The 25538-nt window shown below is 35.6% G+C and overlaps 1 protein-coding gene across 9 annotated transcripts in view; it reads right to left on the reverse strand.

Annotated features, from left to right (window-relative positions):
• The window catches only part of LOC115632156 (hemicentin-1), a 123421-nt gene that overhangs the window by 76339 nt on the left and 21544 nt on the right, over positions 1 to 25538 (reverse strand). For all 9 annotated transcript variants that reach the window (XM_030529183.1, XM_030529182.1, XM_030529184.1 and 6 more), the window contains exon 2: positions 23332 to 23980. In XM_030529183.1, the coding sequence (XP_030385043.1) occupies positions 23332 to 23464 (133 nt within the window). In that variant the 5' untranslated portion in view covers positions 23465 to 23980. The remainder of the gene's footprint in view (positions 1 to 23331; positions 23981 to 25538) is intronic.

Consider the following 25538-nt stretch of genomic DNA (forward strand, 5'->3'; position numbering starts at 1 on the left):
ATCAGTAAATATAGCCAGGACCCAAACCAACAAACCACTTGCAAATTAAGTTCAAGTGAGCGCAAAGAGGCGGTTTGTTGTTCCTGCTTATGCGCTGATTACGTGGCTTGATTGCGGGCGGGTAAGGAGATCAATTCTGGCAACAATTTTGATGCCCAATTGAGAATAGGGGAACTCATCCTCATTAACTTATGTATCTGTACATACAGACACCGCTTCAATTGAAGTTTTTAATGTGCAGCCAACCTGGACATGCACAAACATGTTTAGTTTGGAATAGTTTGAAACAACTTGACTGGAACTAATATATTTCGGAATATACGAGTATGTAAGCTTAAAAGCTGTCTAAAACAATTTATTCAGCCTTTGCTGAAGCCATGTTTTCATAATTAAATTATATTTATGTATGATATAATAACAAATTATAGTTCTGCTGAGATACAGCAGAGAGATACATACAAGTATTACCACTAATCAAAAAATTATTCACAACTGAGCTTTGGCAGTTTTTAAAATGATTTCCTTAATATAATAAATAATTAAATTCAGTTGTAAAATCGCATTCTTTATATGCACTTATTTTAAAATATTATTAGAGACGTTTTTCAGTGCGAAAAAAATTTATAATTAACCTCTTCTTCAAATTTCCTTGCTCAGGGCGAATCCACTTATGTTCGTCTATCCCTTGAAATTTATTTCCCTTTTTACAATCGATGTTTTTTTTATGCCTCAATTATGTTATCGCTAAGAAAGTTTTGTAAACAAAACTAATCCCATTTTGATCAAAATAACACGTCGAAATCCGAGCTGCTTTTTGTTTATTTATTTTTTAATTTGCTTGGCACACATTCCGCTTCGTTAATGTCACTTTTATCAAAGTCACCAAAAATGTAGCTTCGTGTACATAACGTATTCAAGCTTGGCACATCTTGTCTATTTGTTAAATGTTATATGACTGTCACAGTGAGCTCATCTTTAGCGGCTTTTGTTGTGGTTTCCATTGTCAGTTGTCGCTGTGCTCTTTCACATACAAATTGCATGGCGGAAAATGTCGGGAAAAGAGATTTTGTCATGCAATGAACTGATATGCTTGCCCATCTACATACGAGTATATCTATGTACATACATAGTAGATAGTAGATATGTACATAGGTGTGTTGTTTTGCTCGTTTACAATTGCACAAGTCACAAAAATGTCAAGCGATAAGCAAAAAGCCGCTTATACAACATCTAGTACATAGTTCTGCCGTGGCCAATGGACTTGTCTTTAAATAAGTCCTTTTGGTGTGGTTTTTAGAATGAATACAACAAGAAGTGCGGAGACAACAGGACTCACAAAGGTAGTGCAGCTACAGATGACTCAAAGGATTAAATGAATATGGAAAAACCAACAATATATACTCCGAATGGTGATTGCACTTTTAACAAATGGAATTGAATGAAATGCCATTCAGTTAATTGTGAAATAAATGCCACAGTTAGGAGACAAGAAATTTAAATAAATCTCAAATCATTGTAAAAAAATATCAGTGTTTATATATAAAGTTATAATTATATCGTTACAGTTGTGTATGTGAAGAGTTCTAAAGAAGTTCCAAATGAGTTCAAAAGCAGCTTTATAATATGAGTTTAGTTATCTAATCTAGAGAATGTTATGAACTTGTATTACACGAATTTATAGTCCTAAATTAAATTTGAGCTCAGTAATTGTTTAACTTATTAAAAAAATGTTTAATTTCAGTAATTCAGCAATAGATTCCTTATCCTATAAGTTTGTTTAGCATTTGCAGCATTTCGTGTCAAACTATTTATTTGTTAGAGGTATTAGAGTACAATTAGAATAGATGGTTTTACTTTCTTACGATTAGAAGATTAATGCACTTTAACGTTCCTAACAATGTAACGGAATTGGTTTCAGCAAACATAAATAAAATAAAAATTGTTTTCTTCACATGTAATTATTACTTTGAATGATAAGGAAAACTAAGATTCACTGTCTAGTCGACTAAATAAGATTCACAAGAGAAGCATTTTATAAAAATCTATCTTGACAACAAATACAAGTAAGTTTTCCATTGAGTTTTCTCAAATCAATTTACAGTCTGAGCAGCACGTGGCAGCGCATAGCTACAGAACAAGTCAATAAGTCTTTGAAAATCTGATACTACAATCAGCTTAAGCAACTTGCTATAGCAACCCATTCGTCATTCTCTTTCTCTCTATCTCTATATTCGTATAGAGACTAAATCATACTTTGGCATCATAAGTATTTTCCCCTACCAATGCCCGCCGACACTTTTGGGTTTAAAACTCTCTAAGCCAACGAACCGCTTTTGTTGCGGTTGCTGCAAAAAGGGAGGTGGTGGGGCAGCATTAGCAGCACTCACAACAATAAAAACAACAACAGAATCTGGAACTATAAAAGTAGCAGGTGATATGTGTACTTAGAAACTTAAAAACTTACGCATTAGTTTGAGAGTTGACTTGCCGAGGACGATGGAGGAGGAGGAGGAGCATTAGAGTTTAACTTGAGGTCAAGTGCACAAACTTTTTGCTAAAGTGTTGATGCCCACACTCTAACACACACACATAGACCGAGATAGAGAGGGAGAGGGAGAGAGTAGCAACTCATTTTGTAATTTGTCTATGTCAACAGAGGCGCGTCCCGACTTTTTTTTGCCTTCTACAGATTATATATGCATTATAGGAGCAAGCAAGAGCAGTAACTTTTGTGTTTGTGTTGGGAAAAGTTTTCGGTTTGCAGCTCGTCTCAAACTTAAAGCTGTCCAAACATTTGGCATTGAAGGAAATTGTCCTGTTCTCACGCTCTCTCTCTCTCTCTCTCTCTCTCTCACACACACACACACACTCGCAGTTTCTAAAATCAGCTAAAGAAGTTTTTCGTGTATGTAAATAATATGAAACTGGGCGCAAAAAGTTCAAACATATTTAAATTAGGCCTGAGCGCATTTTGATGATGATGAAAAGTTTTGTTTCAGTTTTTTCTTTCCTTCCTTTTCTTCCTTTCCTCTACTTTTTTTCCTGCTTCTTCCTCTGTAATACTTGCTTTGCTGCAGTGGCATAAACTTTTTGTTGACAACATTTTTGTCGCTTGTTATTTGTGCTGTTCTTGTTGTTGTTGTTGTTGCTGTAACATGTTCCCATCGTTATAACGTGTAATGCTTTATTACAATTTGTTTTTCTTGTTTGTTGTTGTAACAACATTTTTTACGCAACATTTTGTCATTTTCCACATTATTTTGCATTTACATTTTTTCCTCCCATATAATTTTATTCCTGAAATCGTGCAAAGCAATGCGAGAAACTTCTTCAAAAGAACTTGTCAAGTACACAAAATTTATTCGAGGTGTCAAAAAATGAGCAATGAGTAAAGTTTAAAGGATAATACATTAATATATTACATAACGTTATGAAAACAAGCGACAAATAACACTGAAAATATATTTTAGTAACTGAATAATGCGATTAAGACTACAAAAATGTGCACACTACCTACAACCACATCATATCGACCCATTTTTATTTCTTTGCTTATATTTTCTTTTTCATTTAAGTGCCTCGCGTTGCGAATAAAAGTTGAACGATGTCTATGCCATTTGGTAATAGCATCTACAAGTGTCTGGCGATTTTAAAAATAGAAATAAGAGCATATTACGCATACGACATGTGCTTCATCACTGAGAAAGAGAAGGTGTACTTCTTATAGAATATATGGAAATGTATATAGTACATATAGACAAATGAAATGAAAATCATTTGAGTAAGCACATTACAGTTGCAATATACAAAGAGGTGCGAGAAAAAGAACCAAAAAATCATTATTATTTTTTTAAAATTTTATTTTGTAATTTGAAGAGGGACTCGCCGTTCCTACAAGTTATGAATGATGAATACTGCGGCATTAGTATATAGAATATACAATTTACATACAGTTTTCAAGGAAATATGTGTGCGAAAAAAACATTAGCTCAAGCCACAGGTTCTCTAACAACAATACTAGATATATAACCATTTAATTCATTCGCTTATCTACCTATGATAATGTTTAAGGGCAGCTGCACTTTTTTCAGACGATATCTAAACTAAAATAAAATAACAATTGTAATCATAGTTATTGTATTTATTTCTTAAATTCGAATTGGTTTCATGTAATATAAAATATTAATAATACTTAAATAGGTATTTGTTACGACAAATTCATTTAGAAATTTTTCTATATGCTATATAAAATAAGAACTATCAAACAGAATTTTAAAAAATGCATATGTATGGGATTCATATCCAACTCCCCAATAAATATCTTAGTAATTGTTATTCATGTTTGGAACATATAAACAAGTAAAAAAGCTAAAGTCGGGTGTCCCGACTTTGAAATACTCTGTACATATGTTTACAATAATTATAGAAAATAAAAAAAAATAAGAAAATAAAAAAAAAATTTGATCGATTTTACCTCTCTCGGTATTCGAACTCACGTAAAGGGTGTATAATTGCACATTTACATAGCAATTGCGTCTGTGTGAGTGTATGTATGCCTATGCGCATCAATTCGTGTCTGTGTAAGCATTTTCGCAGTCAACCAAACAGCAACATCAACAACAGCCGCGGGCAGCGCTTGAGCAGCGCTGCAGCAGCGCTGCAGCAGCAAATATATTTATAGCTATAACTTCTTGGTAAATCGGTCTATCATAATGAAACTTGGCATACGGACACATAATAACTAACTGGGGGTATTTCCAAAATTTTAGTTCGAAATTCCAAGAATTACGGGAGTTAGAGAAAATCGCATTTGCGGGGGAGAGGGGGGAGGGAGGGAAATTCCAAAATATACATTTTCTGCGTATTCACACAAGGCATCTTGGACTACAATTTGGTGTGCCTAGGTTTTATAGTCTCCGAGATATAGGCGATTATACGAATGGAAAATCGGGAAAACCCCCATAGGGGGGAAGTGGGGGGGAAAATCAAAAAAATAAAACAAACTCGTATAGAATATACACATAACGCATCTTCGTGCAAAATTTGGTGTCTCTATCTCTTATAGTCTCTGAGATCCAGGTGTTCATACGGACGGACAGACGGACAGACAGACAGACAGGGCTAGATCGACTCGTCTTGTCACGCTGATCAATAATATATATACTTTGTGGGGTCTGCCACGCCTCCTTCTGCCTGTTACATTTTTCAGCTCCCGCAAACCTAATATACTCTTGTACATTTCATGTACAGAGTATAAAAAACACACGTTCTTAATTCTGATTTATATAAATCACTTAAAAAATATAGAAATTTAAAGGAATAAACTTGATTTCCATACAGTCAATGAATCCCAGCTCCGTATCAACTCTTATAAGTATATATTTTTCAAGATTTCGCAAGTAAAGTGACGAAGCATAGTGATGAACGACCAAAACGGATGACATAGAGGGAGTTTTTATGGTCTAAGATTTATGCCACGTCTTCGTCAGTTTATTACATATTTCATTTACAGAAGTCAACATTTTGATTTTAGTAGTAAAACATTTTCAAAGAGTGACAGCACCAATAGTTTTTCTGGCTCTGCCGGCACATGCGACAGCACATTATTCCATTCTCATTCGTCACCATGCCAATTTGGAGTGCAACTCACACTAACCATGCACCATAAATCAGTTCCAGTTGACCCTTTTAGACCCTTTTCTAGTAATTTAATACGCCAGCTATGCACATGCCAAGCCGGTGGTGGCAACAACAACAAACTAACTAACAAGTGTCGCACGTTTCGATGTCAAGGCTTCACAGTCCACCATCATCATCATCATCGTCATCAGCAGTAGCAGTAGCACCACCACCACCCTGGACTGGCCACAGCTGCAATAGCAATAGCAATATACGAGTGTTGGTCATTGTCTGTTCGACAGTCTGGCAGTGTTGCTTGCAACATGCCACAAAATCAATGAGCATAAAGTATTTGCAAACAACAAAAGCAACAGCAACAATGCCAAGACTGTAGCAACACACAACATCGAGCCAGTTGACAACAACAACTGGCGACAGTTTGAACAGTTGGCAAATTTTGAAAGTGAAATCCGATACGAGAGCGCTGCCACATTTGCCTGCATGCAACCTGCAACCAGCGACTTGCAACACGCACGAATAGTGCCAACTACCAAGCCAGTTGGCTATTCATGCGTATGGCTTCGTCTTCCCTTTGTTGTTTTTGCTTTTATTACTTCCTCCGACCGTTGGGTGTAAAATAAGTTGCTTAACAATAACAACAACAACAATAACAAGAGCAAGAAGGACAACAATAAAGAGCAACTACAGTAACAAAATCAAAATTACTTTGACAAATCCCTCAAGTAGTTGGCGAGCGGGCAGCTAAGCTGAAGCACTTAAGCGTTGTCAACGGCGGTGGCAACACCTGCAGTTCCTGCCCCTCTACACCCAGCTGCCAACATACTATACAGCACCTGGAATTATTGTTGTTGTTGTTGTGATTACGTGGCTTTTGCTTTGGCTTTGGGCTTTTGGTCTTCTCGTCTCTTTGCTTGCCTGACTCTGTGCGTAATCCTTTTTTTTTTGCTCGACCCAACCGCTCCTAGTTTGTTTTGTTTTTAAAGTTTAATGAGTTTAAGGTTTTGGATTACAACGGAAATTAAATTTTAAATATAATTTGTTTCCGTTCGACGAACTTTATTTGTTTCTATTTGAAACAGGGAACAAAGATAAGGATAGAATGTTGTTCAGTAAGTGGCATTGATTTCCATTTCAAAGTTATTTATAACTTTATTTTGAATTAAATTCAGAAAAAATAATAAACATAGGTAGTTATGTTACGTTGAATTGAAGTTGATTTTATTTTAACATTTCAGAAAGTTTTAAAAATTGTTTTAAATTTTGGAAACTTTGTACAAGCTGGAATTTCTTAGCAAGCTGCCAATTTTAGAAATATTCGTACGCAACCTTTAGTGCTAAAAATTCCGCTACATGCAATAAATAAAATACATACAAATACACTTTTTTTTTTAATGCATTACAACAACACATTGCAATGTGGGGAAATTATTGCATCCAAAGAAATTTGTCAATATTATAGAAGAAATATTATAAAACGAATGTTGTTAGAAGCAAAAGCAACAAAGCAATCTCATTGGAATGATTTCAATTTAATTTACGTAATCATCTTAATTATTTTGATGCATTTTAAAAATACATTAGTATCAACTTCTTAAATACCTCTGAATTAATGTTAATAATGTTTTTTATAGCATAGGCGCTAATCAACTAATATTAAATTATTATAACCTTGAATAAAATTTATTTTTCGTAAATTGCAGTTCAAATACCATGTTCCAAGGCAAATAGAATTTCAAATTAATATTATACTATACGTATATTATCGTTATTAAAAAAATAGCATTTCAATTTAATATAAAATTTCTGTAAGAGATAATGACCAAATAGATATGCCCTTTTATTTAAGACTTTAGCTACATATCCTTAAGGTATTAAGAAATACATAAATAAAAGCCTGTGTATATCGATTAGACTTTTTACCATTTAGGCAATTTAGAAATTACTAGTCTGCCATAAGTGTGAGGCTGATTTGGGCTTAAGCCTTCCAATAGTTTGTTTCAGAATAGAATACACCTGCCTTCATTTTGTCAACGTTTAAGGCAAGAATCTTGTGCTTTCTATACGAGTATACAGGTAAGTATACGAGCGCGAGTATAAGTTACTCCATTTACTTGGTTACCTGCCCCGTTTTCCCTATCCACTGATAATTTATGCGCAGAATAAGTAGCAGTCATGCCAAAGCATGCAACTATTCACAATTTACAGACACACACACACACACACTCGTAGGGAGCTCGACATAAAAGACCAACAAGAGAAGAGAGGGGAGGATAAAAATCAGTGCGACGGCAACCTCTTTTCCTGAAGCGAGCACGCCTCAAGAATTTGTTTAACGCGCTGCATTTAATCAATGTCAGTGGGCAAGAGGGGTGGGGAGGAGGGGAGGAGTTGCCGGGGCAGGGGGCAACATTAGCAAATATTTGCAGTGCACTTTTGGCTGAAAAATGCAGCCATTTAACTTGAGTCAGTGGGAGAGGAAAGGAAATCACGAGCAGCTGCAGCGACAGGTGCGTGCGTCATGCGAGAATGTCATTTTTCTATGCAGTTGGTGGTGGGGGGAGGAAGAGGTAGTGGCGAAGGCAATGGGGTTGAGTACTTGAAACTATTTGGCAGCTAGTTTTTGGCTCGCTGAACGACAACTAACCATTTAATTTGTCTACGCCATGGTGACACCTTATACAGGATGCCAGCGCAGCTGCAACTTTTGACTTGAGGGCCTGACAGTTTTTCCATTTTCCGTTTTCCAGTTGCAAGCTTTCCCTTCCCATTTCCTTGTTTCCCTCGCTATTTTGCACACTTGTCACTGCTAGTTTGTCTGCAGCTTCAGAATGAATGGTTAACTGTCAAGTTGTACAAACTAAATGACAGTTTATGCAATGACATGACCCCTAATCCTCCCCCCTCTGCAGCTCGGCAGAGCATTCCAAAAAGAAACTGTCAGACACGGACAAGTCAACAAGGCTGTCTGACTCGCTGGCTGGCTGGCTGGCTGGCAGGCAGAAAAAGGGATAATGGGGGAATATACAAAAACAGAACAACAACGACAACATACATGAAGCCGAAAGAAAACAAAAATACGTTAGTTATGGCGTATAATTTCAAAATGCGGTTGCTTCTGCCATATGCGATGACGACATGAACGAACATGTTCTGTTCAGTTCGTTCTATGTAAAAGCGCCGCAAAGCATGCAATGCTTTTTATTTTACCTATTCATATTTCTCTTGATTTTTGCTCGCGTTTCAGTTGCTCTCCAGAACGCCAACGACTATAAAGCTACATGACAACTTAATTCGACTGTCAAAAATGGAATTTATCAGCAAACTCGCCCAACCCTCCGCCCACTCCACTCTGCGGACCCTCGGGCTTTGCGAGAGCGCTTAGTAGGCGTTGGGGACATCACTTGTTAAGCTCGCCTTCAGCTTGGAGGCCTCTTTGCTCGCCTTTGTCTTTGTGTTTGTATGTCACGTTGGCGTTATTTGTTATTGTTGTTGTTGTTCTTGTTTGCTTTTTAGTTATCGTTTGTTATTTTTCTCTTTGTGCGTAGGCGCCGCAGTGCTTTCTTTTCACGAAATGTTAAGCCAACAAACTGCGTCAAGTGGCACATGGTGTGTATAGAGTGAATACTGGCTTAGTGCTTAAGCCAACGCCGAGTTCATTCAATACGGCAGGTAGGTGGTTGGTTTAGAAGTTTAGTTTCAAATTTCCATGGGCATCAATTGTTGCCGGGCTGCCTAAGAAGTTCAATCAGAGCTTAAATTCATAGAGCGCTAGCATTAACTAACTGTTGGTTGTTTAATCGTTTGCTCGCATGGAGACAGATTTTTAGTTAGTATTTTAAAACGCCTCCTCTGACTAATCTCTGTTGTCTGCACTACTCCACCTTATCAGTGGGGCTCAGCCTGTATTTCTATAAAATGTGAATATGAATATCCTTATATGTTCCGCCCTCCATCGAGACCTCATTTGGTTTTTTTAGAGGCAACTGAGACACATTTTTAGTTAGTATTTTGCAATTCGCCCACGACTATTTTCTGTTGCTGTGGAGCCTTGCCAGACATCGTCCACCTTACTAGTGTTGCTTAGACGTGTGAAGCAAAAAATCTGTCTGTTTTAGACTGAATAGCAAAGACATATTTTACTTCGACTGAGTAACTACAGAGCTAGGGAAATTCTAAAGAACTAACGAAGAAGTATAGGGACCGGGAACTCCCTAAGACCTATAGTATATGCCAGTGCGTAGTTTGTTTTTTGATAATTCGAAGTGACCTCAAGCTCCAAAAAATGATCAAATATTGCAATAATTTTCTTATTTCCTAGAGCAATATATAGCTTAAAGATTAATTGATAACTGGTCACTACTTTTTTGTTTGGCGAATGGTTAACTGGGATAAATAATTTCACGTTTTTACATTCTCAACAACATATTATACAATACTTTGATTTATGAGCAAACAAAAATATGTGTCTGTCGTTTCAAAAATAGCAGTTTTTCAAATGACATTAGCAGATTTCTTTTGTGAAAATTTTTGCTGTGAAATGTTTGTTCATTAATTCAAGGAAAATCAACTAACTAATTTTATATACTTGTATTCATATTAATCCTTCTGTTAAAGATAATTTGGATTATATTTTTCCCCTTTGTAATATTAAGAACACTAAGCCCCTAAAGAATAATTATTTCATAGCATATAATTGCATTAACTATCTACTGTGAAATCAACAATTCCATTTCAAACAAGTCTCTTCAAATTGGAGTCGTATTCCCGTTGCACCCAAGGGCACTTCAATTACGAAGGCTCTTCAGCGCATGTCACATCCACGTCATCGCATTTGCAATAATTACAAAAATCTCATGTCAACATTTGAGCAAATCAAACACGGGCGCATAGAAGTACATAAAATGTAATTTAAAATGCAAATATGTATAGAGCCCACACATACGAGTACACCCAGAATATATTCATAACAATTGTATTAATTTTTTCCTCCTTTGTGCCTCGAACAGTCCGTAGGTTTTTATTGGAACAAGTAGCGTACAGGGTTGGAAATGGTTGGAATGCTCGTTTGTACTGGTTCGGCTCGGCATTGCCAATTTGCATATTCAATTGCAGTTACAGGGCGAATGGAAAGACAATCTCAGCCGTAGACTATCTGGCATAATTGTCAGCTAGAGTCTCTGTCAGAGTCTGGCATTCTAACGACTGCTTCACACCAACTGACTTGATTAAAATGAAGTGCCTGGCAGTCTAGTCGAGTGTCTGCCTCCCAGCGACCATCATGTGTTACATCGGGGTGCCACATTAAGCCGATGCTCAGTTCTAACTAATTTCAATTTGTCCCTCATACATTCGACTGAATGTATGTACGAGTATGTATGTATGCAAGCATGTACATATGGCCACAGTCTGTGCGACTTGTGAGTTTTATTCAGATGCCCTAAGCTCAGGATAAGTGTAGTAAGTCTTCATTAGTTTTGTCGCTCTGCTAATTTCCATTCAATGAGGCAAGTGAACGACTCGGGATTTCAAATGTTAACTGGCTGTACTAAGTACATGGGTTGGATAATGAGAATGGGCCAAGACTAAGGACAAGGCTCTCCCCCTCTACGAATGTCGAAATGTTTCCAAAGTCTTTTGTGCAATTGTAACACCATGAACGGAGAGATTTTGAATTCCACACTGTTTTCTTATTCTTATCAACCCTACCTGAGAAAAATATCTAAATACGTTCAGCATCAGACAATTAAGATGTTATTAAATTTTTACTTACACTTAACACAACCACTTCAAGAAAAATTAAAATAAATTTAAATAAAAGCACTCTGAAGTAAACTAATTGAAATTCCTTTGTTAACGATCTAGAATTCATTAAATTTGATATTTTAAGGGAAAAGTAATATTATATGAGTTTTTGTAAAACATTTTTATAACTCTTTTTGGTCAACAATGTATTAAGAAGTAGTATTTGATTGGTTTTTTAATAATGATAGTTATATTATAATATTTAAACTTTTAGCCGCCAGGAAACGAAATCAAAATAGTTTTACTTGCAGCATACATAAAACATTAAATTGTTTAATTAAGATAAACGAAACTTGGATTATTATTTGATTGCCTTAAACTCTGTTCGATTTGATTAAATGGCTATAAGAACGATTCTAAAATTGTTTTTAACATTGAAAATGCCTTTTGAAGGATAGCATCAATTCTGTTTTTCAGAAAGTGGTTGGAAGTGCAAAGAATAAAATATTGAAAATGTTTGAAAAATTGTGCAAAAAAAATATATTGCCTGAAAATGTTGAAAAATCAAATTATAATGAATTTAATATATATTTATTTATTTAATATAAAACCAAGGGTCTGAGCAACTACTGCTATACAAAAGATTACACATATTCTGCCAATAAGTTGGAATCATTTCTAGAGTTATTTTTGTAAAAGAAGATTTTTGAATTATCTCTGATGGCATCTTACATCTAGTAGGAGTCTTTAATTACTTTTTAATGGGAAACTTTTAACAACACGGAACATTATAAGATAGGAGTAAAGGAGTTTGAAGAATCTTAGCAAGCTTTGGGGAACATTATTAATAGGCAACCAATCGAAATTAACTCGAAAACTGTAATCATGAATGGCATTTTTGAAGGCTTACTTATTTGTGTAACACATTCGGAAGTGAGAAAAGTCTTCATAGATGCGCTCTTCATACTATTTAAGGTCCTCATAGATGCGCTCTTCATACTATTTAAGGTCCTCATAGATGCGCTCTTCATACTATTTAAGGTCTGGATATTATGCTGTGCCTTGTCTTGTCTGAGGAGCTAAGCTAAACCCATAAATGGTGTCATTTGTAGGCGCTTTGAGTACATTTTCTGAAAATCTAATGACTTATTTGCAAAAATTTGTGTTTTTATCATGCAGGTCTCGTTCTCAAGTGCCAACTTTGAAGTATGCTGAGTGGCTTCTGCCTGCGTGCTCTCTTCCCTCGCACACCTAACCCTGTCTAACGCGACTTCCGTGTTTGGCATTTGTTTAGCCTCATTTACGTGCTGTGGCATATGTTGGGAAGCTTTTGCTCTTTTATTTTGACGCCACAAAACTTCAACGAGTTGTCGTCGCGCTTGATACTCAAGTCTCACATCCCATCAACATGTTGTTGTGTGTGTTGGTGTGTGTGTGGGTGCGTGGGTGTGTGTGTGGCAGCCTGCCACATTGCTCCATTTCGCGCTGTTGCATAATTATGCAGACCACCCGCAATCCTCACACGCTCTCTTTGCAGTTAGCAATTGGCAGAAGCGGCGGCAGCCAGCGTGCTCTCCACTTAGCAATTCAATCACATTTCGCTAACCCAGCCCGCCCTTTCTCTCTGGCTCTATCCCCAGCTCTAGCTCTCTTTGTCTCTCCCCTACTCTGACGAGTGTGTGTGTGTGTGTGCTTCCTTGTGCACATTATAATTATCCTTGCGTTTAATTAACGTGTTTACACACACACACACGCACAGAGAGACACACAAGTCACTTCAGCTCAGCCACCGCCTCGACCCACGACCATGCTGTTGACCGAGTGACCTGACAGCGCGCTCTTCTACTCTCATCTACGAGCACATCCTGGTCTAGTCGCAACATTTTAATTGTTGTTAATTTTATTTTGATCATGGAAATTTAATTGCGGCTTGATTGTCGTTGGCAACGAGCAGACGACCAGTGGTCCAGCTCCAGCTCAGCCCGGTCCGGTCCGGTCCGGGCCAATGCCCCCTCACTACCTCGTCACCTAATTGACAGTTTTGCTTTGCGCTTTGACTTAAGCCAATTCGATTTTGTTTTGGCGTTAATCAGTGTGGGGGTTGTTGTTGATTACCCGCCTTCGGAATCGTGTTGGCCAGGCAGCAACAATTCAATTAGCGCTTTAATTGATTTGCGTTCCGCTGTTTGTCTTGTCCTGGCAAACTGTCACACAGCTGTCCGTTCTGTCAAACCGCATCAGAAATACCACAGATTGCAGACTATTTGCTTTTTAGCAACATTTTCACTTTGTCGGCTAATCCGTGCCCATTGACGGCAAGGCAAAAGAATTCCCAAAATAGCAAAACAATTTGACAGACATTGCGAAATTTGTTTGTCATTTTAAAAAACGCATGCCATGCTTCATTTTACATTTTATGATTTGACAATCTGATTATGTATTCACCGCAAAATATTTTGAAACTAATTAGCTAATATAATTTATTCTTAAGAATTATATATTTCTTATTGTAGTTGTTTCTACATTTAATGTTAAAAGTGCACTCAATTTTATAGAAAAATAGATTTTAAAACATACATATCGTTGCTGGTACAAAAACAACATAAATATATTACTAAAGAATAACAACAATTCTTGAAAAATAAACCTGAATATCACAGAAAATTTGCAATTATTGTAGCATCATAATTATGATAGTTTATAATTAAAAATATAATATAAAATGATATAATTACACGAGTATATAAAGTCCAATGAACTAGTTGCAAACTTTCTTTTTATCAAACAATGCTCGTGATTGTAAATAAACGAAAGTAAGGTATTTGATTTGAAAATCCGACAAATCTGAGTTGAGTTTTCTCTGACTTTTCGTTGGAAAACTTTTTTGTGCAATTATTAATCGCACATTTGTTGAAGATGATATTTATGATTTCTATAAATTAAATTTAAGTTATTAAAAATATTTACAGTGTGTATATACAAGTATATAAAAAAATATAACTTTAATAGTACTTTCTAATTATTCCTTATTATTATATACATATGTACTCGTATGTAACATTTATTTTCATATTTGCAAGTTTAAGCTCCAATCGGTACGATATACAATGTGCGTTCTCAAAATATGTGCATGCCTGTGCGTGTTACTCAAAAAATATGTGTTTTTTCCAGCACACATTTAATGTCACCTGGTCGTAGGCAAATCAATAAAAATCAACGCTGAAGACGACGATGACGCCCACGAATCGTGTTTGACTAATTCAGAGCAGCTGTTTCCAATTGGAATAATCAGGCGACAGCAACAATTGAAAATGTACAAAATTTGTTGTGCGACACGCAATGTGCGACATATCGTCAAATGTGTATCTCTTGTCATGTGTGTGTTGGTGTGAGTGCTTGTGGGTAAGGGAGTGGGATGTGTGCATGTGTTGCTGATAATGTTGATGTTGTCAGTTGTTGTTGTTGTTGTCAGTTGTTGTTGTTGTTGCGCACTGCACATGACATTCAATTGCCACAAATCAAGATAAGACGGCATAGGCAAAGGCTTTTGCCGTCTGAAGGAATAAAAAGCGAGTGCCTTTTGTTAAGGAGCCAACAAGAACGTGTTTGTGTGTGAGTGTATGTGTGTTTGTGTGTGTGTGTGTGTGTGCGTATTGTAATATGGCTGCCAAGGTTTGAATACAATTTTTGCCTCTTGCTGGGTATGTAACACGTGCCAATTGTTGTTGTGGGAGCCTTCTCTGCCTCTGTCGTTGTTCCCTTTTACAAATCACATGCTCAGTTTATGCCAAACACCCACACACATACATACACACGTATAGGCATATATATGTTTATCAGAATGTGTGTATGCGTGTGACAATGCCATAGCGCAATAAAATTTGTTGTTGTGCGTGCGTCTGGTCAGCAGAGACGACAACAGAAGGTGGGCGATGACTGAATAACTGAAAGGACTGAGTGGAGGGTTGAGTTTTCTGCTTTTTGACTCCTGAAACGTTTCAAATGTGGACTGGATTTAAATTGAAGCTTGAACTGAAGTTATTAAATGTAGATGAGCACATATTTATCTACCTCATGCCACGGAATAAAATACACGAAAACACATTAAGGAGGCACTTTCCAACCGCAAAAGAACCCTGGAACTACGGTTTTATCGCTATTTAAACGTAATTTAATTTGAATCAGAAATTATAATCACCAGAAGTTGTACAAAAAGAATTTCTAAAAGTTAAACTCTGCGAACTGTAGCGAATTTTCGACTCCGATCTTCTCATACTATCTCTTTCTTACTTTGCAAATAATTATGCTACAATTTACTTTGCCAAACACTGAATCTTATATCAAGAAGAAATGTTAACTTTCACAACCATTATTTTTAAGAATTATGTGCCATGAACAATTTATATATATATATTTTTTTTATACCCTGTACCCGTAGGGTAAAAAGGGTATATTAGGTTTGTGCAAAGTATGTAACATACAGAAGGAAGCATCTCCGACCCCATAAAGTATATATATTCTTGATCAGCATGACGAGAGAAATCGATCTAGACATGTCCGTCCGTCTGTCCGTCTGTCCGTCCGTCTGGATGAACGCAAGGATCTCAGAAACTATAAAAGCTGGAATAACCAAAGTTGGCATCCAGATTCTCCTAGGTCCGAGTAAGGACGAGTTTATTTTATTTTTTTTAATTTTCCCCCCCTTCCCCCGCTACAGAATTTCGTCAATAGCGTCCACATTTCAAATGCTACCTAAACCAAACTTTGCACACATAATTTATATATAATTGTCTATTGTTGTTCAAAATTCAATTCGGTCAATTCTAAGAAAAGTTATTAGCAAAACAAATTCTCGCCAGTACAACCCCCCCAAACTGCAGCAACAAGTTCGCTCTTCTTCTTCCTCTTTTTGCTGCTGCTATGGGCGCATATAACTCAGTGACGCAAGTTTACCTGGGTACAGGGTATTACACTGTCGGGCTTGCTCGACTGTAGCGTTCTCTCTTGTTTTTTCTGTAATGTGTGGACAAAACAACACAAAGAACAAGAACACCAAGTGGGTCGTTGCACAAAAAAATAAAATAAATTGTGGTATTTAAAAAAATACACAGCTGGCACTATGTGACTCATCAAAAGCTCTGGGATGGAATGGCCACAAAAATATCAGATATTGTTATAAAATGAAGCACATAAATTATGATAAAAACTCATAATTTTCTAAGACAGTTAATTGCGCACACATTCCCAAGTCAAAATCATAAATGTTTTTGAAGGGGTAATGGAAATAATGTTGATAATTATTGTGCCATCAGAGCTTGAGACATAATTGGGATTAAAATTGTATTTATAGAAATTGTTGAACAGACATTTATACAGCTAGGTACCATTTATGGACCACTTGCTCAATAACAAATTGCTATTCATAGCTAAAGCTCAAGTAAATCCACAAATATGAATTTTTCTTATATTTGTACCATGAATATTATTGCATCATCGATCAAGCCGCTTTCATCCATTACTGTGGATATTAAATATGACTGCACTTAGTTTAAAGCAAATACACAAAGCAATTAGTCTGCGAGTAACAACAGAAAAAGCTTTTAAAAACAACATCAGCCAGGCATAAAAATAGCAAAATGATATAACACAATGTAAAAACATTTGTTTTGAAAATGTTTTTAGTTTGCGTCTACAATTTGGCTTTATGTTCAACAAATGTTGCTTTTCTTGCAATTATTTATAGACAATTTAATGCAATTGCAAGCTACTGCATTTGTTTTGCTTTGGCCACGTCAATTGAGTGCAAAAGGAAAATATCGCCATCTCGCCCCCTTGCCCACTTCAAAAGCCCTGTGGCAAAATGTTTAAAACAGGCAGACACAAACAAGCCTTTAAAAATGTAAAACTAGATAGTGGATAAAGTGAAATGATGTGTGCAATATAAACAATCGGCACAGTTGCAATAAATGCAAAATCCGAAATGTACTTATAAATATGTAAAAAATAAAATAAAAACATGCAAATCTATTTTTTTTTTTTTTGAGTAATGTGGGCGAGTTGTAAATTTTCTAACATGTTCCACATAGGGGATTTTCAGTTGGGAATGATGATTCACTCAACATTGTTGTTGTTACTTGTATAAGTATATTTCAGAAAAGGTTTTCGGAGGTATATACTTTTCTATTTCTTATATCATCTCTGATTTATCAAGTTGGCTTAGAAATTTGAACTTAAAAGAGAATGACTTCTACTTTGAAACTGAAGATTAATATTTTCTCAGATTCTACATATTCAAAGCAACATTTGAAACTGAAGAGATTCCTTAGAATCCAGAATTTTAAGGCACCTTTTATGTTTTCATTATCTTCTATAATAAGTTACATGCTCTGAAATTAAACGAAAACTTTATTCTTTATTTTTGTAATAAAAACACATGTTGCAGCTGGATAGGAATATACTAAGTATGTACAGCACATCTATGTTGTGATGGTACACATTTAAATAGGAATGCCGTCAAAAGCGTTCATTAAGGCAAAACAAAAAAAATATTCAAAAAAATGGCGCAAAGTTTGCCCATAAAATTTTCTTTAACGCTAAACGTGTGAAGAATTTTCGCCCAACTTTATATGCTTAGAATGCTTTTATATGTTTTCCTTTGCCCATCTTTTTCATTTCTTTTGTCTTCTTTTTTTCCTTACTTCGCTATAAAAATTTATAATGAAACTTTGAGTCATAAAACATATGCACAAAGCGGCCCGCCCAACTTCTGCCGCCCACCAAGTAAAAGAGAAGGCATTAAGCCAAATTTTCAGAGTGTTGCTTTTGCTGTTGCCAACATTTTCACATGCAACGAAGCATGCGCCAATGAATCCGATGGATGGGGAGCGGGGGTGGGCTGCTTTGGTTTGGTTTGGTTACTCGCTCATTCGCTTGGTTAGCCGGCTAAGTTAGTCTGTCAGTAATTGCGACAACAAGAACAAAGCTGGGAAAATAAAAGGCAAGGAAATTGCAGCGGCAACATTCCACAAATGCATTTCCCATGCATTTCCATGCACACATTTAAATAGCAACAAAACAGCAAGAACATACATTTCTACAAATGTACATATACGTATACATGTGTGTGAGTGAATGTGCTTGTTTGATTGCACATATGTATGTATGTATGGATAAGCGGAAATGCATATTTAAGAGCAGACGAGACGGGAAGCAACCTCACCATAATGACGAACAGTGGTGTGCATTCCCAAGTCGTTTCCGAGCTGTGAGATCGATGCACTTTTTTTAAATTTTAAATCACGAGTTAATTAAATAAAATACAGAGGTATGATGCACATTTGATTTAGATATGAAATATACTTTCTTAAAAGCTCCTTCAACATTATTTTATACTAAATGTATAGCTTTGAAGCTGATTTTGGTAGGTTTATAAAGCTACTAGTCTTACAAAGCTTTTAAATATGAATTATTAAGAGTTTAAGGAATAGAGCATTTTTTAATGATAAGAAAAATTTCCTGGTGATGCTGTACGAATAAAATATTGTTTGCCTTTAAGCAGATCTGTTAATTTAATTTTGCTAACATACAAAATATATAGACCTATGAGCTTAATTCCTGAAGGAAAGGAACAAACTATATATATCAGAGTGGTAACAAAATTTATGAAAGCAAAGGCGCCTTTTCATGGTATGTGGAAGGTGTCACAAAAGCCATAGCTTATTACTGGAGAAGAACATGTTTAGTGTTCGTTGCAGCTCTACAATTCACAAAGGTTCTATTTTAATAAAATGCATTAACATTCTAATCAAAGTGTAAAAGTAGAGTAAAAAATAGAATTGACTATATTTTATTAACATTTCAAATATCTTTGACTTTGAAATCTTCAGCTGTTTAGTAAGAAATTGGAGAGCAGTCTATACCGACTCCATTTTTTCTCATCAGACTGTATTATTTTGATTAGTGTAAATACTAATGTAGACCATCGTACCTACCAACCGCATTTTACGCGCAATTTTAATTTAATTAATAGATGCACAGAAGAGGAAAAAATCCTACAGTTATTGCGAGCCCCTCTTTTCTCTACCTACACCTTCACTTTTTCACACACGCTACCCACACCTGTTGTTTTCGTTTTTGCTGCTACTGTTGTTGTTGTTGCTGTTGTTGTTGGCTTGCGTGTCGCATTTCATTTCAATTGCAGGCGGCCCCGGCTCGCTCACCTGCCACCGCCCTCTCAATAATTTTAATAAGTTTGTTCCACATTGCTCATGCTTAGCTGCCTCCAGCCCTCCAGCCCTCCCACCCCTCGCCCTGCTCTACACATCTCTCCAACCTCTGGAGCTGCCTATATCACGCATACAAACGTCACATTAGCGCTTCGACTTTTTTGTTGTTGTAATTAATGGTGAGATTTTTTCGTCTGCAGCGTCAACAGCGGCGACGTCGACGTCAACGGCGACGACGACGACGATGGCGACGGTCTACAGCGTCTATTGTAATTATTATTTATTTTCAGGGGTCACTGATTTTTTCCACTCATTTTCTTTCGCTTTTATTTGAAGTTTTTATGTCTGGCGGCTGCTTAAATTGAATTCTGGCGTGTGAAAATTTGTGAAAATGAGTTTGTAAACCTTTTGCCTTGGATTTGTGTTTTGTAGTTGTTGTTGTTGCTTCTCCTTTGTTGTGGTTTAAAACGCAATGTTAGGAAATTAGCTTGTTAAGAGTGAGTTGAAATCATCTTTGCAGAGAACGAATCAATTTTGAAACCAGTTTAACCCCAATACCCCTCTCGCAAACGTACATATGTATACACAGAATAATAGGTGTGAGCATATTTTGCTTAAAAAAGGCTTAGCTTTCATATATATTTTAATTTATGAAATTAATTCTTAGCTTAGCGTTTGGTAAATTCTTAAAATACAGCTCTTTCTGGCTGGACAGAATAATAACAAATATTGAACTTTTATTACTTATGCTCCCGTATTTTACTCAACGATTAGGGCGCAATTTATATGATTTTTTTTTTATTTTTTATTGTGATTTTTTCGATTCCTGCAGACATAAAGGACACAACATTTTGATACATTTTTACAGGAATGTTATACCATTCTAATCCCATAACACCTATGTACAAATTCATTGCCAGATTAATGGGATGGTTTCAAAATTTCGTAAAGAATGTATATGTTAGATACTATTAATAAATAGACTTAATATGAGTTCGACTTTTAGAATTATTGTTTTAAATTGCTTCAAGTAATAAAAAAACTCCAAAAGTTAGGTCTCTATCTTTACTTTTTGGGAAAAACTTATGTAGTTGTGCCAAGAATAATCTGCCAAAAAGTCTTTTGTCCGTTTCAAAGCAAAACGCAGAATACCTCTGTTAACGGGTTTGCAGAAAAAATTGCTCATGAAAGACAGATGATAACAACCAGCCAGCTACATTCTGGTCCACCCTAGGCGATTACACCTTTTGTTGCCGTTGCACTTTGCTTCATCCTTGTTCTCCATTTTTTTTGTAACAGGTTGCAACGACACAACAAGCTCATCAAAAACGACAACACTGTAGAAAAAGAGGCAAAAAAGAGCAACAGGCAAACAAACTATGCAAATTTCTTCAGCACACTGTAACCCCCGGCAGCAACAAATGCTGCTAAACAAAATGCTAATGAACATTTTTGCAAAAAGCGCACTAATAAAACGCTCTTGGCTTTCCATAACTTACTTTTTATATAATTTTTCTTCATTTCCTCTTAAGCGGCTGCTGTCTGCAAGCGATAAATTAATTAAATTTAATTTAAGGAAGGAAGACAGTCTTTTTAGCCAACTTGTAGTTTCCTTGGAAACTAAAATCAACAGCCAACATATTTTATTTTCTAATTTATAAAATATTAAATTTACTTTTAAATTCAATTAAAATCAACGACTAAGCAGTGATTAATGATAGAGAATTTTATATTATAATTACTGTAAGCTACTAGTTACTAGAATGAAAAGTTCTTAGTTTTGTGGAGGTTTCTGACATATTGGTTGATAGGAGGTATATTTTTTTAAATATTGCCGCAAATTCTTCGCTTTTAAAACATGTATTCTATTCACAAAAACTATATTTTAAATCAGCACTTGAGTAAGACTTCGTTTTCGTTTTGTACAAAATGTGTGACCATGTTTTTCGAATGCTTGTTTATGGAGGACCTCTGCCAGAATGCTACTAATACTTTTATAATTATTTTGTGCCAAACATTATCATCAATGTTGTGTATTTGTTTTTAATATGTATCTTCATTACGAATCGTATATTTTTGTGGCAACTGCATGCTGTTAACGTATAAAAAAAAAACAATTCCTTTCTAAGCCACATGGCACATCATTAACTTAGTTGGTCCCTAGTAAGCATGGTTTTAAAAAACATGCTTATTTCTATTGAGAACTCATGTTGCACTTGTTGCCATGGAAGCTCGTTACGATTTCATAGTCTGCGCACATTTTTGGGGCATGGAACAAAGGCAACTCATTTGCGGCTGCCAAAACATGAATGTCCAAAACATTTGCAACTCTGTTGCCAAAATGTGCATGGAACAACATAATTAAAATGCGGGAAAAACAAAAGCGGCATTAACTGCATTTTGTTCATTAGGGCCGTGACTGTAAACGAATTTGTGTGGGCTTGGGCGAAGGCGAGAGCAGGCCGAGGGCGACGGCTTTCCTCTCAAAATACTTAATGCATAATATTTGAGTGTAAATGCATAATTAATGCATTTGCTCGCAACCGCAAAATCACAATGTACGACAAATATTGCCAACTGTGTGTTCATTATTATTTGAAGTATGGGCGGTATGATTTCAAAATTTGCATGCTACAACATGATTACTGCACGAAAAAACACAATAAATTAATTATTGATATGACTTCATAGCTCTTCGACATTTGAAAAAGATTAGTGGTAGGGGGTGTTCTCACAAACAAATAATTTGCACACAAATGGATCACAAGTAGGGCTAGAAATTTGAATTCGAAAGGTGTTTGTTTTAATATATTTAATCGATTTTAATTACATGACACACTAGTGCCAAATTATACATATGTATGTGTACTACATATATATAGAGTATTTTATGGAGCAGGATAGGACAAAGCTAATATCTAACTAACTAATACGTGTTGTAAGACTAAAACTAAAAAGGTTCCTTAGACCTTAACCAACAACGAAATTTCGTCAAATCTTGTGCAAAAATGATTTATTTATTCGATATTAGACACAAAAAGTTCTATACAGGGTGCGCCATCTTTTATGTCAATATGTAAATATTGAATAACTTTGTCATTAGTGAACCGATTGACTTGAGTAGACCAGTGTTGAAAACCTCAGTTCAAGAAATTGTACAGAACCAAATTAAATAAAAATATCTCATACTTGAAAATCGGTTGTTTATTTTCAAAGATATTCAATGTTTACATACCGACATAAAAGAAGGCGCACCCTGTACAAAAATCAACATTCTCAAATCTTATTTCCCCATAACTGTCGTTTTTAGGTTTCTTATTATTTCTGAAAAAAAATCAGCCTGATTTTAACAAGCGCGTTACAAAGTAAAGCCCACAGTCGTTTTTTATTCAAGCTATGAAGTCATAGAAGGCAATATTGTTTAACAAGTTTTGGGTGGTATTGAATAGTGGAGCTTCTGGCCAAACATACTCGTGTGCACCCTTGTTTGTAATGGAAACAGCTGCGATTCATGTTCCATATAATTTATGTTATTTTGTTGACGATTTGTGCATACATAATTAATGATTTCAATTTCGAATGTGGCAATTATAATTGAGCACACAGCGAGCTTCCTCCTCCCCCAAACACTCTCCGATTCAATTTGAATTCGAAATATGTAACAAATATATACTATACTTATGTTTGTGGGAGTCGGGGATAATTGAAAACTATCGGGACTTACCTATTTGTGCGCCGGCATGACAGATGAATGACAGGAAGAGCAAAAGTAGCCACGTTCGGCCGCTTGTAAATCCGATTAGCGGCGGCGTAGGGCTGTGTTGTCGTCGTTGTTGTTGTAAGCGTCTCAGCAACATGTTGCCAATGTTGTTGAAAATTTTCCGCACACGTAGCTCGCCGCAATGTTGACAAGTGATGTTTCCTTTTTCAAGGAGGGTTCTGTTATAATATTGTTTTTCTCAGTTTTTTTAATGCACTCGCACTCACACACATTCAAAAGGAGGGGTGTCGGTGCTGAGGGTGCGGGGTCTGATTGTATTGGCGTCTTGGGTCGAGTGTGTTTAAGTCTGTTCGTCGTCGTTCTCGTCGTCGTCGTCTTGGAGTTCGTTTTGTGTGTGTGTGTACTGTACTTGTTGCTATATAGTTGCTGTTATTGTAGCCTTGTTGCTTCCTCAATTTGGGTTGTAATGTCTGTTTGCTTTGGCATTTATTTATTTATGTTTATATTTAATTTTAAAATTTGTTTACAATTCTTCATTTCTATTGCATGCATCCATTTTTATTCTGCCATCATAAGCACGTTTCTGTTGTTAATGTATTGTGGTTTACATCTTTGGTATTGAATTTCAACGATATTAATAATTGCCGTCACGCTGTAAAAAATGTAAGAAAACATAATTAATAAAAATATATTTAATGAAGTATTTAATGAGTAATCTTGAAAATATTCGAAATTAGGATTTTGAGATATTTTATTTGATTTTATTTCTGAGTTTATTTTTTTATGATTTGTTATTTTTTCTTATGTTCACGTTTATCACGTTTATTTATTATATAAGTTGAATAATAATCATGAAAACATTCGAAAATAGTTATTTTTGTTATGTTTTAAAATATTGTGTTTACTAATTTTTTTAATTTGGTTAAATTGATCATTGTTTGATCTTTACATATTATATTTATATTATATTATATTATATTTATAGTTGAGCTTTTTTTTTGTTTTTTCGTATTACTTATTATTTATCTATATTTATTCCTTCAAGTTATTTTTTAATTTCATTATAATTTTTTTTTCCTTAATAGTATAAATAAGTTCTTTGGCTTTGATTGATTTATTAATCATGTTTTACTTCATGTTTTAACGCTTTTATACAAATTGCTTAAATGTTTCATTCACTTATTTTTTTAATATCCCATCGAAATTATTTGTGTGGTAAAGAAAAATTTGACATTTATTTGGTTGTAACTTAAAACGTATTTATTTATCTATCGAAAAGGTAACATCATCAGGCATTCGACGCAAATATTATTTGACACGTGACCCTAATGTTGTGAAATATTTCCTACCTACAACCATTCTCATGCAATAAATTCTCACATTCGAGCTTCGCTCGTCTGTTAATATAAAGGTAAGAGCAATTGATAGGAAGTCGAGTACACGAGCATAAAATTATAAGTAGATATACCATTTCAGCTTTGAAATAATTTCGTTTCATCTGCCTTGAAGTCTGGATGGTGTACTTAAAAACGCCCATGTGTGCATCTTCGGTTACAGCAACAGATTGTGTAACAATTTTCAATTAGATTGGCAACTTTTGAAATGTCTATGGAAGCTGCAAGAGTAGGGCGGCAACGCCCAAAAGTATGCTAAAAGAAGTTAACTCAGATACATAGTTGCCAAGTTAAATGAAGTGTAAGTGGAAGCTGAAGCGAGATAAAAACAAAATATGGAAAATTTTGAGCCAATTTTTGTAGATTTTCAATCAAATTGTTTTGTTGTTTGTTGTGGGGTGGAGGAGGGTGGTGTTAGGCTATGAATTTTATTTGATTTTTCGGGCAAATCTTTGGCCCTACAAGAAACTGCTGAACATTTTATTGGCTTTGCTCAAGAGCTAGCCCAATTTCCTAAAAGTATGCCGCAGCAAATTTTGTAATTTCTGTATTGCTTGGCTGTATTGTTATTGTTGTTTCTGCTGCTGCTGCTGCTTCTGCTTTTGTTGCTATTGGTTTTTGTTTTTATTTATACAGCAAGCTGGACAAACGGCGATTTGTGTATTTTGGAGGCCATCGCAGCGAGCAGCTTATTGATTTGAGCAGTGGGGCAGTCACCCAAGGCTACACCGGGCGTATGCGCAATATTTGCCTTCTGCACTCGAAGCGAACGAACTGAAACGCCAAGCGAAAATAAATAAATACAAGTAAAGAAAA

The sequence above is a fragment of the Scaptodrosophila lebanonensis genome, unplaced genomic scaffold (assembly GCF_003285725.1).
Source record: "Scaptodrosophila lebanonensis strain 11010-0011.00,11010-0021.00 unplaced genomic scaffold, SlebRS2 tig00001415-arrow-pilon, whole genome shotgun sequence".
Taxonomy (NCBI): Eukaryota; Metazoa; Arthropoda; class Insecta; order Diptera; family Drosophilidae; genus Scaptodrosophila; species Scaptodrosophila lebanonensis.